Here is a 14,465-nt window from a genome sequence, read left to right on the forward strand (position 1 = left end):
ATGGAAGGCGAGAGACCATTCTCCATTCCATTCCATCCTTCCATCCCTTCGGCTCCCGCTCTTGCCCTCCCCTTCGATATCCATCCCATTCATGCTCGCCCTGTAAAGACTTTGATGTGCCTCTCTATTTCCAACGACTTCTCGCCTTCCCTTTATTCCTAACCCCTGGCTTCTTTCCTTCCTGTCCAATATGTGTTGCCATTTCCCCCCATCCCTTCGTCCTTTACTCCACCTGCTTGTTCCTGTCTGTCCATCTGTTCCATAGCTGCCGTCCTTACGCGACTCTGGTGGATCTCAGATGGCCGGCCTCGACCAGCAGATCCTCGTCCTCCCCCCCTCTCCCTTTGCGCCTATATATATATATTCGCACCGGCTGTGTGGTAACGACCCTGTCCGTCGAAGCTGACATGGCACTGGCTTGCATTTTGCGAACCAGTCTTTGGCGCCAGATCTCGGGCCCCTCAGCACACATTCTGTCGACCTGTGTGATTGATTTCATCCTGTATACATATCTCGCCACCGCACCCTTTCCTCCCCGCTTGAACCCGACCATCTTCCCTCTTCTGTCCAGTGTTTCGTCTTTTCTCCCCCCCCCACTCTCTTGTTCTTACTATCTTTGCAGCTTTGGGTTGTATCGTAGGCGCCCCCCCCCCGTTTCGATTCATTTGAAATAAATACAGCGTTGCCAAAGTGAAACGGGACACTCCGATTTGAGCCAGGACTGTTTGCGAATGCCCCCTGGAAGCAAGGGAAGCGATATGCATCCGACCCACGGAGACTCTGGTTCGCCAAGTACTTTGAGCAATTCATCCATGCCCGAGACTTCCTGCCCTGGTGATACTCCATATATACACCCTGGCAAGACTCGATCGGCATCCGGCCGAGGCATGGAATCGTTCGTCAACGCAACTGCTATCAGCGATCGGGGCCCATCCACCGCCCCCTCCTCACATCGGATGCACCAGCCCGAGAGCCCTTCGTTTATCCCGGCCTCGCTTCCAATATAGCGCGCACGACAGCAGCACCGTTACGGCTTGCAGACCCACAAAGACGATAAAGGCGCTCTGATAGCAGGCTGATCCAGAGCAGTTTTGCTGAGTAGCTCGGTCGTTGAAGTAGCCAAAGAGCATGTTGGAGAGGAAGATACCGACGGGGCATCCGATCAGGGTGAAGGCGCTGGCTGTGCCGTAGCTCTTGAATCCGAAAAAGTCCGCCTTTTTTCGTTTTGGCGAGGGATCGGGGTGAGAGAGCAGGAGGAGTCCGGTGAAGCGATGATAAGACGATGGTGCCGTTCAGTGAGCCGCTCGATTGCAGAGGAGGACGATGGCCCTTGGTTGCTGGAAGGACTTATCACTCTCCACAGCCTTGAGACTTGCAGCACCCTCGACAACCTCGACCTCTGGGCTGTCGCTGGCAACCCACCAGCCTCGAAGCAGGCCCAGCCAACAGACACCCGCAGATCTATCCAGATAGATATCGATACTCACGATCAGTGCCGGGAACAGCGAGCCCGAGGCTCCGTATCCAACGCCCACCATGACTGAGCATAGCATCAGGGCGCCGTCGCTAACGTTTCCTCCAAAGCCTAGGATGAACAGGGGAATCCATTGGATCACGGTGGCCACCAGGAGCAGCAGAGACCGGTCCAGCCGGAGGTACTTGATCATCACGTCGGATCCGCCCCCAAAGCCCAGGCGACCAAAGCAGCCGGCGATGGAGAGAATGGTGACGTGCGTGGCAATGCTGGAGGCGGTGTCGGTGTTGGGGTGCAGAGCCTGGACGATGGTGGCGACGTTGCTGTAGTAGGTCAGCCCCTGCTGGAAGATGCAGATTGTTGCATAGATGTGGAAGAGCGGCGATTTCAGGATCTCGAGTGGGGTCATGCCCTCGACCTCAGGGGCCGGCCCTGGTTTGGCGACCGAGACGCGTTTGGGAGAAGCGGTCATGGCCTCTGTGGGGGGCGGCCGAGTGCGGCTGAAGCGGGCGGCATAGGGCTCCTGGTCCTCGTCGTCGTCCTCGCTGTCGGGTTCTTGGTCGAGGTGCATCACTTCGTCGTCGGCGCCGAGATGGTGCTTGGAGCCCCACGGCGCCTGCTTGGTGGCGGACAGCCTCGGCTGGATGATGTGGGACCGCTCATCGATTGTGTTGGTCGAGCCGATGTGGAACTTGTCTGCGACAACCACCTGGACCTTCTCGGGCCCTTTGGGTCTGGCCTGCTCGGCCATTGTCAGAGGCACCTTGAAGAGCGAGAATGCGCCTGCGATGCTGACAGCAAAGACCGAGACGGTGACGAAATGGAGATAGCCCGAGACGTCTTGGGCATAGTAGCTGGCGCGGATCTGGCTGTACAGTGTCGCAGAGAGAGCGTAGGCGAGCCCGAGACTGCCGCTGATCATGCCGCCGAGTGTGATGGGAAAGTTGGCCATGTTGACGGCGAGGGCAGCCATGTATCTGGTGGTGAGGATGGCAGTGGCAATGAGACGGTCAGGACGGAGTGGGGTTTGGAGCGGTGAGCATAACGACAACCAGACGGCTATACAACCAGGTGCCACCCCGAAAGCACCGGGTCTGTGGATCGATGGCACTCGCTGCCGCCGTTTGAGTCACCGGCACACACTTACACCGCCGTCGATCCAAAGCCGCATACAAAGTAGTAGAACGCCATGGCACCGTATCCGGCACCGCCGCCGGTGATGGAGCCGTCATAGGCCAGACTCATGCAAAGGAACCCGGCCCCAAAGGTGACTGCGCCCACGATCTACGCCCAGGGCCGGCGGGTCGGCGAGTCGGCGATTCCGGGTCGAGCGGTGCGAAACACCGATTCCGAGTCGATTACGTGTTGCGGATGGGTTGTGGGAGCGTGTCAGGAACAGGCGGAGGCGGAGCGACAGAGAAGGTCAGCACTGATGGGTGAGTCAGATCGACGACATGGCGGAGGCAATGTGTCTCCGCCTCACTTTGGGTTGTCCCCATCGGCGCTGGCTGGGCTTTGCGGGGCTGCCCCTTGGGACAATCCAGGGATCCTGCGGCGGTCTGTCGCGAGGGCAGCCGAGTCTCAGATGCAAATGGCGGCGACGCGACGACGATTCGTGGCGGACGCAAGCTGGATGAGGAGCGCTGACGCAGTAGAGAAGGACGGGTGGTAGGCCGGTGGGGTGGAGCCGAGCGGAATCAAGGCAAGCCAAAACAAAGCAATGCAACGCAATGCAAAACGGACAGGGGCCTACCATTGTGACGACCGGGCCTCTGGCGTCATAAATGGGGCCGACTGCCAAATAGCAGAGATACAGGGCGGCATTTCCAAAGGCCGAAATAAAGTTGACTTGTTGCGAGGTGTACTGGAACCGAGTCTCGAGATCCTCGCCGATGGACGAAAACGCAAACAGAGCACCCGAAACCAGCATGATCAGGAACCCTGTGATCAGGGTCACGGAGCGGAGGGCGATACGGGTGTCCATCGCATCGGCACAGCCGAGCGGAGAGAGTCTCCTGATCATGATGCGGGGGGCGCTGTGGGGACGTGTCAGGGGGTTCCTCAGGAGGATGTTACTCCGATCGGTGCGTGGGAAAGCAATGTGGGGTGCCTGGCGCTCCACGAAATCAATATGCGGCTGGGCTGAGAGCGGGGGGAGGGGCTGAACAGGGCCTGACGCTGGAGGGACGTTCGGAGAAAGGTAGCGTCGGGCGACGGAACAGCGTTTGGAGCGCGGCGGATGAGCGTGAGAATTCGGCGGCCCATGCGATTCCCAAGATGGGGAGGAGCAGCCCTTGCACTCTCGGAGCAGGAAGAAGCTGCATGGCCATCAGGGCCCTGGTGGTGGCTCGCTTGCAATGCAGTGCAGTGCAGTGCAGATCAGAGCAGCACATGCCCGAACCAGCTGGTCGCCAGGGGTTGGTCAAAAGGCATGATTGAGCCTGTGTCTGGGCCAGCCCACACTGCGGGATGGCGCCGAAGACAGCCCGATCTGCTGCTTGGCCCAATCAGCAAAGGGTATATCCCCAAGACAGAGCTGCGGATGAGGGGCGAGCCGCCGCTTGCTCCAGGGCTCCATGTGGCAGCCAGTGTCCGGATAGCCCGTCCCAAGCCGAGCGACAGGGTCCTGCCGCTCGTGAACAGGGCCGCCTGGACAAGACCGCGCTGCGGCACAGCTGGACAGGCACACGAGCGGCAGCGTCCAGGCGCGATCGTTCTGGACGAACAATCGTTGCGTGGCAAGAGAGCGAGTGTTTCAGGTGCCTGATGCGCCTTGGTGTCCGCGGCGGCCATGCTTCGGTGCTCTGGCGACATCCTGCGGCAAGCAGCGGGAGCCGGGCCAGTGGGGCTGGAAGAACAGGAGCGGCCTGTCGTCCAGCGCCACAGAATCCATGCTATCGGGACCGGGGGACATGCGGAGCAGCGGGCGGCCATCTGCGGGCGGTGGTGGTGGGGGCCAAGCAACGACGAGGGCGAGGCGAAGAGCGCCGGGGACACTCCTGGCCGGGTGGTGGAGGATCCTACAAAGATCCCGCGAGGATCCCGCGGGGGTGGTGGGGAAGGGGCGGCACACCGCGGGGAAGGAGATGCACTGCGGAAGATGGCTTGCAGAGGGCACGCCAGCAAAAGTCCCACCGACCAACAAGAAGAACGCCGGGTTGCCTGGTGCGGAGAGCCGGCCCAAGGACAGGCGCGTGCAAGGCAGGGCTGCGCTGCACGACGTCGACGCCGCCGCCCTTGCTGCCGGCATGGGCATTGCGAGGGCGCTCTTGTGCAGACAGAGGCAGACGCTTGCGGCCTTGCTGGAAAGGAAGGACTCGGTCCGTCCGTTTGTTCCTTGGGTCTCTGCTGGGACATTCGGTCGCGATGTTCTGGAGAGGCCGGTGCGATCGTGGAAGCCCGAGGCATTCTTACTTTTCGGTCGGCCGGGGCGACCGTTCCGTCCGCCTGGTTTGCCAGCACCGCCCCGGCCAGGCTTGGACCCGCCCAGGGAACAAGCGTCTTGCGGCAGCAGCGGCGACAGCATCAACGGCAGCAGAAGCAGAACCAGCAGCAGCCTCTATCGACAGAGACTGTGTCGCCTGCACAGCTCGGCCAGGCAGCGCAGAGCCGCCCCGACGCGCTCCGCCGGCACAACGCAATGTAAGGGACGCTGGCTGGCACGCCGCGATTGCAGCACAACTGAAACCCAACTCGACAGGCGCTTCTGCTGCGGACTTCGATCGAGCCGCCGCTGCCTTTTAAGGCATTTGTTTGTGCGCGCTTGCGTGCGATCCGCGCTGGCACACAGCCGCACTGGCCACGGGGCCGCGTTTGTGGGCGTTGCTGTCCGCTCATCCACACGCACCGCCGCGCCACGCATCCGAGCGCGTCCAGGCGCGTCCGAGCACCCCCACCGCCGTTGCGACAGTCGGGCCGCTGCAGCCACGGCTGCCGCCGGGATCGGTGGAGGCGGCCTCGCCGGGCCAATCACCGCGCGTCGCTCGAAAGAAATGGGCGGCCTGTGCTCGACTTTTTTCCTTTTTGCGCTTGCTTGTCCTCGGAAGCTTCCCTCCCACTGGCCCCTGAGTCCTCCCCCCGCCTTGGTCGCCCTCGGGCTCGCGCTGTCCTGCTCGTGGCCGCCTCCCGTTAAATAGCCAGGTCCGCTCCCGCCCCGGCTCGGCCCTCATCTTCCTGCCGCCGCTCCTTGCTTGCCCAACCCTTCGCTGCTTTCACTCTCTCTCTCCTCCAAAATGGTCAACGCTGCCTCCGTCGCTGCCTTCCTCGGCCTCGCTGCCTCCTCCCTTGCCCTCGTCTGCAACCCCACCAACTACCCTTACGCCGGCCAGAGCGTCAGCGTCCCCCTGGTCCAGCAGTCCTTTGCCAACCCCAAGACCGGCGTCAAGACCACCTTCTCCGGAAAGTTCACCATCATCGATGGCTGCACCGTCCAGCTCACCGACGTCTCCATGACCTCTGCCGCTGCTTCCCAGATGATGTACGTTGTTGCTATCGGTGATCTCTCGCAGCCCTATCGGTGGCGGCTCCTCGCGCCCCTGAACGGTGCTTGATGTTCCCCAGGGGGGGGGGCAGGTGTCCTCCTCGGGACGTTGACTCTTGCCAACATGCTTAGCCGTGGCTTCTGCCAGTCCTCCCGCACCGCCTGGCGCGGCTGGTGGGCGAGCTGCACTTGTCTCCGCTGAGCTCTCTGACTCACCCTCATGCTCTTTCCTTTCTCCTGCCCAGCCAACTCTGGGGCTCCACCAGCGCCAGCAGCACCACCGGCTTCCCTCTCTCCACCACCTCCATCTACGGTGACTACACCAACCAGAACTACCCCGGCAACATCTCCTTCATCGGTGCCTCCCAGCCCAACATCCCCGAGTCGTTCTACGACTTCAGCCAGTGAGTATCGTTGGCCTGTCAGACTCTGCTGCGATCAGATCCCTCTTCGTGTTAGACAACGGGGTGTCGCTGTCGATACCACGGCCAAACGCCGCCGATTCCGATCTATCCACAACCACAACCATAACCACAACAAACACGACCATGTTTCGTTGACTCCTGCCTCTCTTTCTCTCCAACCCACAGCGTCATGCTCATTGCCACTGACACCTACTGGCTCATTGCTGCCGGCGATCTCCCCGCCACCGCCAACACCTCGGGTGCCCCCGTCCCCGCCCCCGCTCCCTCGGGCGCTGCTCCCGTCCCTGCCCCTGCCACCTCCGGTGCTGCCCCCGCCCCCTCCAAGCCCAGCTCGGCCGCTTCCTCCCCCTCGGCCGGCTCCACCAGCGACGCCTCCAAGATCAGCATGCTCCCCGCTGTTGCCGCCGCCCTCGTCCCCGCCGTCGCTGCCCTCTTCTTCTAAGCGCCCCCATTCCTCATGCGCCTGTTCTTTGGCCATTTCTTTCATATCCCTGCCTTCAACCATTCTTAGACCTCTCCCCACCTTTCCTTGACGGCTCAGAAATTGCATCCTCACCGTTGATCGTGTTGCGTTCGCTTCCCCATGTCTGTAATACTTGACGCCTCCCACCCGCATTTCTGTGTTGTTACAATATATTTATAGCGAAACTGTGCATTGACGGATTTTGTTTGGGGAAGGAGTGGGGGAATGGGAATCTCCATGAACAGAGAACCACGAACAGAGCCGCGACAAATGGCATGGCAATAACATGGACGTATGGCCGCTGCGTGTTTGCATGATGCGGCCTTGGGACACATGCCACACGAGTCTCCCCGGCATCGCCACGACCGCTCGCTGTCGATCCGGATCGGCGCAATCTCGGAAGCGGTGGTATCGCGGGAATGATCTCGCCCAGCGAGATTGCGTGCTCTGACCCAACAAGACCAGCCTCTGTTGCCGACACCGTATCGAGTCGGCTGCCCAACTCTGTTGCTCATGCACATCCAGCCACCACCACGTCATATCTAGACAGCATGTCTGCCTGGCCCGCTTGCACGAGCCCTGCGCCCCCGATCCGCTCCTATCCGTCCGCTGCCTCCGGTCAGTGTCGTCATCAAACAGGCAATCGCCAGGCCGCACTCAACGGCACCCACGGGCCGGCTGTCTGCATCCCTTCCAGCCCCCCTTGCCATGCGCAAAAGCCCGAGAGCCGATCGCCCTGAAGGAAAAAAAGCACACCCAAAAACGCCCGAGACGTTGTGCAGCACGTGTGATCGGCACCGACATTCACATGTCGTCTCTCGCCGTGCACCTCGCCGCACCTCGCCGCGTCTCTCCTCCTGGCGAGCCCGCCCGAGAAGCCCAGCGAGAACCCCCCTCAGGCGCTATATTTATCGTCCCACCCCCCCCGTCACGAACCGCCCGAGATTGATTCCCGTCGCCACCACCCAACACGATCGCCGCCGCTCGATACCATCCGGTCGCTGTCGCCTTCACCACACCACTCATCCGCCACCCCATTCGACTCGGCCTCTGGGTCGCCCGCCATCAGCCCAACCAGCAGTTTCGCAGCTGCATTCTTTTGGCCAACCATCTAGACCAACCATCCGGACCCAACCATCTAGACTTCCCATCCCGTCAACACGCCCCAGCCCAGCCCAGCCGCACTCACCCGCTCAGCATGTTCGCCACCCTGAACCAGCTCTCCTCGTCGCAGCGCGGCCCGCGCCACGAGCTGCCGCAACCAGTTCCGCTCATCGAGTTTGTCTCAAAGCAGCAAGTCTCGTCCTCCAACCGCTCGGTCGCCATCCAGCATGTTGCCACTGGCATCACAAAGGAAGCCCAGCGTCTGCTGAGCCAGGTCAAGAGCCCCGTCTACATTGCCGCCTTTGTTGGACATGGCCGTTCCGGCAAGTCCTCGACGGCCTCTCGCATCCACACCGCCATTACGGGCGACAACAGCGTCTACTTCCCGTCCCAGTCCGGAAACGTTCCGTGCACCCACGGCATCGACATGCTCGCCTTCCGGCACCCCAGCAAGGACGGCACCGTCCTGTTTCTCGACTGCGAGGGAGGCGGCAACAACAACCAGACCGCCATTCCCTTCGTCGTGGCTCTCGCCGCGCGCCTGGCCAATCGGATCTACGTCTTTGAGCGCGGATGCTTCACCACCGCCGGACTGGATGTCGTCATGCAAATCATGAACATGGTAAGGGGTCAGTCTGCACCGCGTGATGCTGAGTGTCTGGTCGCGGACAGAGTTCTGTCGACAGACTACCATGGACAGACAGCCATGGACAGACAACCATGGACGGGCTACCATGGACACACAGACCAGCGCCCTTGGCAGGCATGCTCATGCCAACACCGCTCTTGCGTCGTTACAGGGATACGTCACAACCACCCACGCCGTCGAGATTCCCCGATCGCTCGTCCTGGTCGAGAACATGTCCATCAACCAGGAGATTGAAGAAGAGGAGCTTCTTGAGGATCTGCTCTGTGAGGAAGAGGGCGACGAGATCACCAACCGGGTCCGCCAGCTCATCAAGGAACGGTTCGATGTGGAGTTTCAAAAGATCCCCTTCCACACCCTGGGCGTTCCGACGATGCACCAACAGGCGATTGAGGTCATGGGCGACGTGCTGGCCGACCGTCTCGCCCCCATTGCCCTTGGCAACGTGCCTATGGATGGCAAGATGATTGCCCACCTTGTCAATGAGCTGCTTGCCCAGGTCCGGAACGGCGGAACTCGATTCAACATGACCACCGTCACCGAGGCCATGGTCGCCAACATGGCCACAGACGCCGCCAACACTATCTGGGAGGGCTTTGTATCGCGACTGCGACGCACGGGCAACCACCCCAGCCAGATCAACGGTCGCAAGCCGCTGCCACAGATCATGCAGGAGGTCGAATCGGCCGCCAACACGGCCATTGACGAGCTCGAGGGCTTTGTCAACCGCCTGGTTCCCTCCGAGCCGGCCGTTGTCGCCAAGACCATCTGGGAGCGCAACTACCAGCACCTGGAGAGCAGCATCCAAGCCACATACCGCCAAAAGCTGCACGAACGGTCGCAGGAAAAGACCTGGTTCGAGCACATCACTGCGATCGTCAACGAGCTCGTTCAGCAAATCGTCGATCTCGTCTGGCAGATCTTCCGCATGCTGCAGACCAGCATCCGCGTGATTTCCTTCAGCAACCGCTTGCTGCTGGGAGGAAGCGGGCTGCTGTCCTCGATCTCGGCCTCGGCTGCCCCGGCTCGCAGCAACGGCGGTCTGTTTGGAGCCCTGACCCAGGCGGCAGGCTTCCGGCTCGGAGCGCCGTCGATGTTCTCGCTGTGAGACGAGCCTTGGTCGGCCCAATAATCCGACATCCGACGCTAGCGCCTGGCTGTATCTTTTTTCTTGTTGCTGTTGTTATTATTGCCGTTGTCACTACCATTGTTATTGCCATCATTATTGCTATTGCTCTTGTTGTTGCTTTCGCTCCTACCTCTTTGATCTCCATCCCAGCACACTCCCATTTCCCTCCTGGACTCTGGACCCTGAATACACGCACATGCATCCATCATCCACACTGATCGCCAGAGGAAGAGTGGCCTGCGCGTGGGACTCATGAATATTCAATCCAAAGAGCAGATCGATATGAGAACAACGAGTGACCGTCTCAGTCAGCACACCTCCTCCTTGGCACAATACAACTCTATACGATGCCGTACATTTCTATTCAATACGATGCCATACAATGCGATATAATACAGTACGAGACAACATGATGAGATGCATTTGTCTTATTATTGGAGATTGAGCTGGTCTTTCAGTAACAGCCACCGGATCGCCAGCCGTCTCCGTGCTTCCTCGAGCCGATCCATCAACCGAACCAACATACATCCGATCGGGGTTCGGCACAGCCGGATCAAGCGCACACGGCGCCGGCGCTCGCTCGACGTCTCGTCCTCGAACGAAAGCATGGCTTGCTCGCTGTTCTCGATCCCGGACTCGACCCGGGAGGACCGGAGGATGCCTGGTTTCCCACAGGACGTGTGGGTGATGGTCGTGAGAGTACTGGTGGAGGATGAGGTCGCGGTGGTGCTGGGGACGTCCAGGAGACTCTCCTCGGACCTGGGCGATCGTACCAAGGTGTTTTGACTTTGACCAGGAGCGGCTAGACAGGAGATCGAGTTGAGATTGGCGTGGGCGGCGAGCGTTTGTGACGGCGGTAGTGGTGGTGGTGGTGGTGGTGATGGAGGTGGCAGACAGATTCGTGGAACAGCAGCAACAGCAGTAACAGAAGGAGGACAACTGGCAGTAGTGTCGGTGGCAGAGGGCGAGACAGGGACAGAAACAGGAACAGGAACAGGAACAGGAACAGGAACAGGAACAGGAACAGGAACAGGAACAGGAACAGGAACAGGAACAGGAACAGGAACAGGAACAGGAACAGGAACATGAATAGGGATAGGGATAGGAACAGGGACAGGGGTCGAAACGCACGGCGATCTTGAATGAAGTCCTGGACTGATTGGCACCGACGATAAGGTCGGCGCAACTGGCTTTGAGATCGGCATCGCTGGGCAAGCCGCGGTCAGCCCTCGATGACATCGAAGGAATTGGTGGAAGAATCCGCTGTTGACGATGGTGTTGTAGGCTGTGTGGAGATCGACTTCGTCGTCGTCAGATGGCACCCGTGCCGTCCGAATCATGTCCACGGCCTTGATAATGTTGACTTGGAGGGTGGTTTGAAACTCTAGCTCGCTGCCTTCATGGTGCAGGCTGACATGGCGGAGGTCAACAAAGACAGCTGGGTGGCTGCTCCTATTGATTGCGTAGATCATTCTTTCGTTCGCTCGGTATCTATGGCGATGGCTCCTATGGGAGCAGGGATATGAATGGCCAGTGCGACTATGCCAGTTGGACAAAGCGGAAAGATGAGGGTGTTGGAGTGTTTGAGCACCGATGCAGCTCGGTACTGGAGAGGAGAGCTTCTTGGATGACAGATGAGTTCCACTGTTGGGGACGGGGAGGAGCCAGCCGCTTTATATGGCTTCTATTTGTAATAGATCTCTTGCCATCACCAGGGATGTTGACAATCCATGCGCCATCCAGATATCTGCATCCGCAGGATTGTCGCCGATCCACACGGATTGACGACGTTGGGTGCGAGGACGCACGCAAAGCCACCGCCGTCACTGCTGCCACCACTACCACTACTACGACTGCCAGCACAAGCAACGTAACAACTGCGATCCCATCGTAAACATGGTCGACGTTGAGTAATGCTTTGGATCTCAACTGCAGGTGGCAGCGTGTAATGGTGGACGCGACTATCGACAAGAGAGGGGAGGGGCGTCACTCTGGGCGTCGCTTTACTGCTGTTGCTCGATGGGGCTTTGTTTCTTCTGGCATCGCCGGCACAGGCACTCTTTGTTGCTGTCTGTTTGGAGGCTTTTGACAGTGTCCCCAAGTTTCAGCAACGCTGAGTCAACGAAAGATCCGGACCAACCACCGATGCAGGCGCCTGCCTTGTCGTGGCGACCCTGATCAACCCGAAGGGTGTAGCTCCCCAAACATCTGTCGAGATGTTGGAGCGGGTGATGGAAAGTGTCTCGGGCTTGCTGGGGGGGGGCGGGAATGACGAATATCCAGCTGGTTGAAAGCCCAACGGAGCACACCGCCTCTTTCGGACAAAACACCCCGAAACTGGATCACATCATATACTCGATCGAGAGTGACCGAGTGAGTCAAATCACCTGGCGTCTGGTCCATCGAGACTGTCCAAGACTCCAATATCTCCACGGCCAGCATTATACCTCCGGTGCCATGTCGCATCGGCCTCTAGTACAGGAAGAACTCATTGTTTCTCGAACTTGTTTTGAAACGGGACACCTTCACACGGATGACTTGCTGGACTGTGTGGGTTGTGTGGGCTGTGTGGGTTGGACGACTTTGACTGGTACCCTATAAATTCGCTCACCGAGATCTTGCAGGGATTTTTCTCTTTGCCCTGTGGCTTCCTCCCTCATACCAGGTATGTCTTCTTGCACTGACCTGCAGTGACTGCATCTACAGCGGCTCGTTGGTCCCCGTCGTGCCCACTCACTCCATGCATCTCCCTCACACAGGAATATGATTTGATCCGCTTGAGCGGGTGTGTGATATAATCCAACTACACCGTGTTTGCCCGAATGAGACAATGTGTTCCATTTTTTTCTTCAGCACGCTGAGCACATCAGCTTACTGAATCGGAAAGAACTGAACTCTGCGGCCAAGGCTCGATTGCTTCTTTATTTGAATGTTGGAACAGCAAGGCGAATACGGGCAATGCGAGGAGTACGAGCAGCGTGGAGAATGTGGAAGTGTGAGGAATGTGGGGAATGTGAGGAGTATGAGGAGTCGACTCGCATCGCCAACAAAATGACAAGTAACAGGTTATGAAACAAGATTATTAACGTGGCCCTGGGCCCTGGGCCCTGGGCTCTGGGCTCTGGGCTCTGGGCTCTGGGCTGGTCACAGCGGCGGCCAAGTAAGCAGTCACTTGCATCGGTCGGCGCAACGAGGAGGACGGCGGTCACGCCGGCGGCGAGGACCTGGATACGGTCGAGAGATTCACCAGGTGCGGGATTGAAAGGCTGCCGAGGCTGAAGCGGCAACCTGTGGTGGCGGATTTTTTGGAGGAAAAATGGCTTCGGAGAGCATCAACTCGACCAAAGCCCTTTAAACAGCAGGGACAGACCCAAGGAGTCTCGTCGCCATGGACACAGCGAAGGTGCCGTTGCAGCTCTTGCTTGCGCCGGAAGGCAGAGGGGCAGTGAGTGCAGGCAAATCGGCGCTCTAGTGAGGAGGCACGGGACAGGAGTCTACCAGAGAGCAACCTGGGACTGCGATCCGGTTGCAAGTTCGATCGCGGGTTTTTTGGTGCCAGCCTTCGCGGCGTGGTGTCCGAGTAGTAAGAGCGGTCAAGTTGGATCGAAGGAGGCGGATGCGGATGATATGCAGCCGTGCTGGAGGACGAGAGAGGAGCCGAGGTTCGCGACAGGGAGGATGAGTCGGAGACGAACGACTCGGACCTCGAAGGAAAGTGCCGGGGGCGATCTTGACCCAGCGACTGGGAGCCGTCCTCGGGACCGTTCAAAAGAAAGGCAATCTTCATTCCTGACAGGAGCGACAAAGTACAGATCGACCGACCACAAAGCAAGCACAGCAGGGGCCGCGAAAAGTGACGGCAAGCGAAGGACGGGCAAATGAATCGACGGCGAGGGAAAGGGTGGTGGTGAAATGGGGTGAAGGAGGGTGGGGCCGATGGTAGCTTCAGGATAACAGTGCTCGATGGCGTAACGGCCGCGCGAGCGAGTCCCAGCGACGAGATCGACGATACGCGGGCCGACGATACACGGATAGATATAGCCAGACCGAGAGGCGGCGTTGATGCAAATTGGGCCGCAGCGGCCTGTGATAGGCAACAGTTCCAGGGAGAGCCGGCAAGAGCGACGGCGCCCACGTCCGCCGGCAGACACATGGAGCACACTCACAGTGCGGAAAAAAAAGTCCGGGCAGTCAGCCAGTGTGCCATTGGGGTCGGCGTTTCTGCTGTGATTCGCGCGGGTCGGTGCCTCCGCTGGGCGAAAGCATGCGCCCATCTGATGGCAATTCAAGTGCGTGGCGCTCAGCCAGGACCGATGCGGCCGCTGCTGTCGATCGGGCAACCGGGTGAGCCGATGCGTCCAGTCGAGCAAAGCGAGCAGACATCGGGCGACGGCGCCGTGCATCGGGTCGATGCACCCGATGCATCCAGGCAGATGCAGCGACGACGACGAGGAAACGGGAAGGACAGACGGAGAGACAGGCAGAGAGACAGACAGATCTCGTGGTGCTTCTGGGCCGCTTGGCTCCTATCCCTCGCCGCCATGTCATTGACCCTCGAGCTCCCCGTCCACCCGCCTTCCTGTCATGGGCTCGGTCTGGCATACCGCCAACACGTCCCCTTCGCTCTCTCGAACCGCTCATCGGCCCTCCCGCATATTGCGCGGCAGCGCGGTGGAGGGGATTGGAGGGGCTGCCTCCCAAGGTTGCCGCCAGCCGCTTCCCAAAGTCACTTCTCGTTCATCAT

At 59.7% G+C, this 14,465-nt stretch overlaps 6 protein-coding genes across 6 annotated transcripts; 2 read left to right on the top strand and 4 right to left on the bottom strand.

Annotated features, from left to right (window-relative positions):
• Window positions 1-735: 735 nt before the first annotated feature.
• On the bottom strand, window positions 736-3,458 carry BJ171DRAFT_454399 (major facilitator superfamily domain-containing protein; the record flags this gene model as incomplete). Its single annotated transcript, XM_053108249.1, has 5 exons — window positions 736-1,214; window positions 1,488-1,949; window positions 2,049-2,451; window positions 2,622-2,758; window positions 3,228-3,458. 5 exons carry the CDS (start codon window positions 3,456-3,458, stop codon window positions 948-950), a joined length of 1,500 nt encoding a protein of 499 aa, XP_052971514.1. The 3' UTR covers window positions 736-947.
• An 807-nt stretch (window positions 3,459-4,265) lies between these two features.
• Window positions 4,266-5,218, top strand: BJ171DRAFT_471075 (uncharacterized protein; the record flags this gene model as incomplete). The annotated part of the gene is made up of 3 exons (XM_053108594.1): window positions 4,266-4,527; window positions 4,586-5,116; window positions 5,175-5,218. 3 exons carry the CDS (start codon window positions 4,266-4,268, stop codon window positions 5,216-5,218), a joined length of 837 nt encoding a protein of 278 aa, XP_052971515.1.
• A 315-nt stretch (window positions 5,219-5,533) lies between these two features.
• Window positions 5,534-7,065, bottom strand: BJ171DRAFT_486992 (uncharacterized protein). Its single transcript, XM_053109240.1, has 3 exons — window positions 6,545-7,065; window positions 6,200-6,358; window positions 5,534-5,951 (listed from the first exon to the last, which is right to left on the bottom strand). The coding sequence occupies exons 1-3, from the start codon at window positions 6,993-6,995 to the stop codon at window positions 5,686-5,688; spliced, it is 876 nt and encodes a 291-aa protein (XP_052971516.1). The 5' UTR covers window positions 6,996-7,065; the 3' UTR covers window positions 5,534-5,685.
• A 1,308-nt stretch (window positions 7,066-8,373) lies between these two features.
• Window positions 8,374-9,700, top strand: BJ171DRAFT_418838 (uncharacterized protein; the record flags this gene model as incomplete). Its single annotated transcript, XM_053107358.1, has 2 exons — window positions 8,374-8,568; window positions 8,747-9,700. The coding sequence occupies 2 exons, from the start codon at window positions 8,374-8,376 to the stop codon at window positions 9,698-9,700; spliced, it is 1,149 nt and encodes a 382-aa protein (XP_052971517.1).
• A 377-nt stretch (window positions 9,701-10,077) lies between these two features.
• On the bottom strand, window positions 10,078-11,429 carry BJ171DRAFT_595173 (uncharacterized protein). Its single transcript, XM_053114577.1, has 4 exons — window positions 10,959-11,429; window positions 10,705-10,876; window positions 10,248-10,480; window positions 10,078-10,172 (listed from the first exon to the last, which is right to left on the bottom strand). The coding sequence occupies exons 1-4, from the start codon at window positions 11,191-11,193 to the stop codon at window positions 10,153-10,155; spliced, it is 660 nt and encodes a 219-aa protein (XP_052971518.1). The 5' UTR covers window positions 11,194-11,429; the 3' UTR covers window positions 10,078-10,152.
• A 1,410-nt stretch (window positions 11,430-12,839) lies between these two features.
• On the bottom strand, window positions 12,840-13,816 carry BJ171DRAFT_486997 (uncharacterized protein). Its single transcript, XM_053109241.1, has one exon. The coding sequence runs from the start codon at window positions 13,506-13,508 to the stop codon at window positions 12,927-12,929; it is 582 nt and encodes a 193-aa protein (XP_052971519.1). The 5' UTR covers window positions 13,509-13,816; the 3' UTR covers window positions 12,840-12,926.
• Between the last annotated feature and the right edge of the window lie 649 nt (window positions 13,817-14,465).

The sequence above is a fragment of the Polychytrium aggregatum genome (assembly GCF_025602895.1).
Source record: "Polychytrium aggregatum strain JEL109 chromosome Unknown BJ171scaffold_2, whole genome shotgun sequence".
Classification (NCBI taxonomy): domain Eukaryota; kingdom Fungi; phylum Chytridiomycota; class Chytridiomycetes; order Polychytriales; genus Polychytrium; species Polychytrium aggregatum.

What these genes read in the sequence shown, in the direction of transcription:
- BJ171DRAFT_486992 (XM_053109240.1), bottom strand. Translation starts at nt 6,995, where the DNA reads ATGCGGGTGGGAGGCGTCAAGTATTACAGACATGGGGAAGCGAACGCA. An exon ending in CAGTGGCAATGAGCATGACG is followed by an intron (nt 6,359 to 6,544) that starts CTGTGGGTTGGA and finishes AACGATACTCAC; the next exon opens with TGGCTGAAGTCGTAGAACGA. An exon ending in TGGTGGAGCCCCAGAGTTGG is followed by an intron (nt 5,952 to 6,199) that starts CTGGGCAGGAGA and finishes GCAACAACGTAC; the next exon opens with ATCATCTGGGAAGCAGCGGC.
- BJ171DRAFT_595173 (XM_053114577.1), bottom strand. Translation starts at nt 11,193, where the DNA reads ATGATCTACGCAATCAATAGGAGCAGCCACCCAGCTGTCTTTGTTGAC. An exon ending in CTTCCACCAATTCCTTCGAT is followed by an intron (nt 10,877 to 10,958) that starts GTCATCGAGGGC and finishes GGTGCCAATCAG; the next exon opens with TCCAGGACTTCATTCAAGAT. An exon ending in CTGTTCCTGTTCCTGTTCCT is followed by an intron (nt 10,481 to 10,704) that starts GTTTCTGTCCCT and finishes ACGATCGCCCAG; the next exon opens with GTCCGAGGAGAGTCTCCTGG.
- BJ171DRAFT_486997 (XM_053109241.1), bottom strand. Translation starts at nt 13,508, where the DNA reads ATGAAGATTGCCTTTCTTTTGAACGGTCCCGAGGACGGCTCCCAGTCG.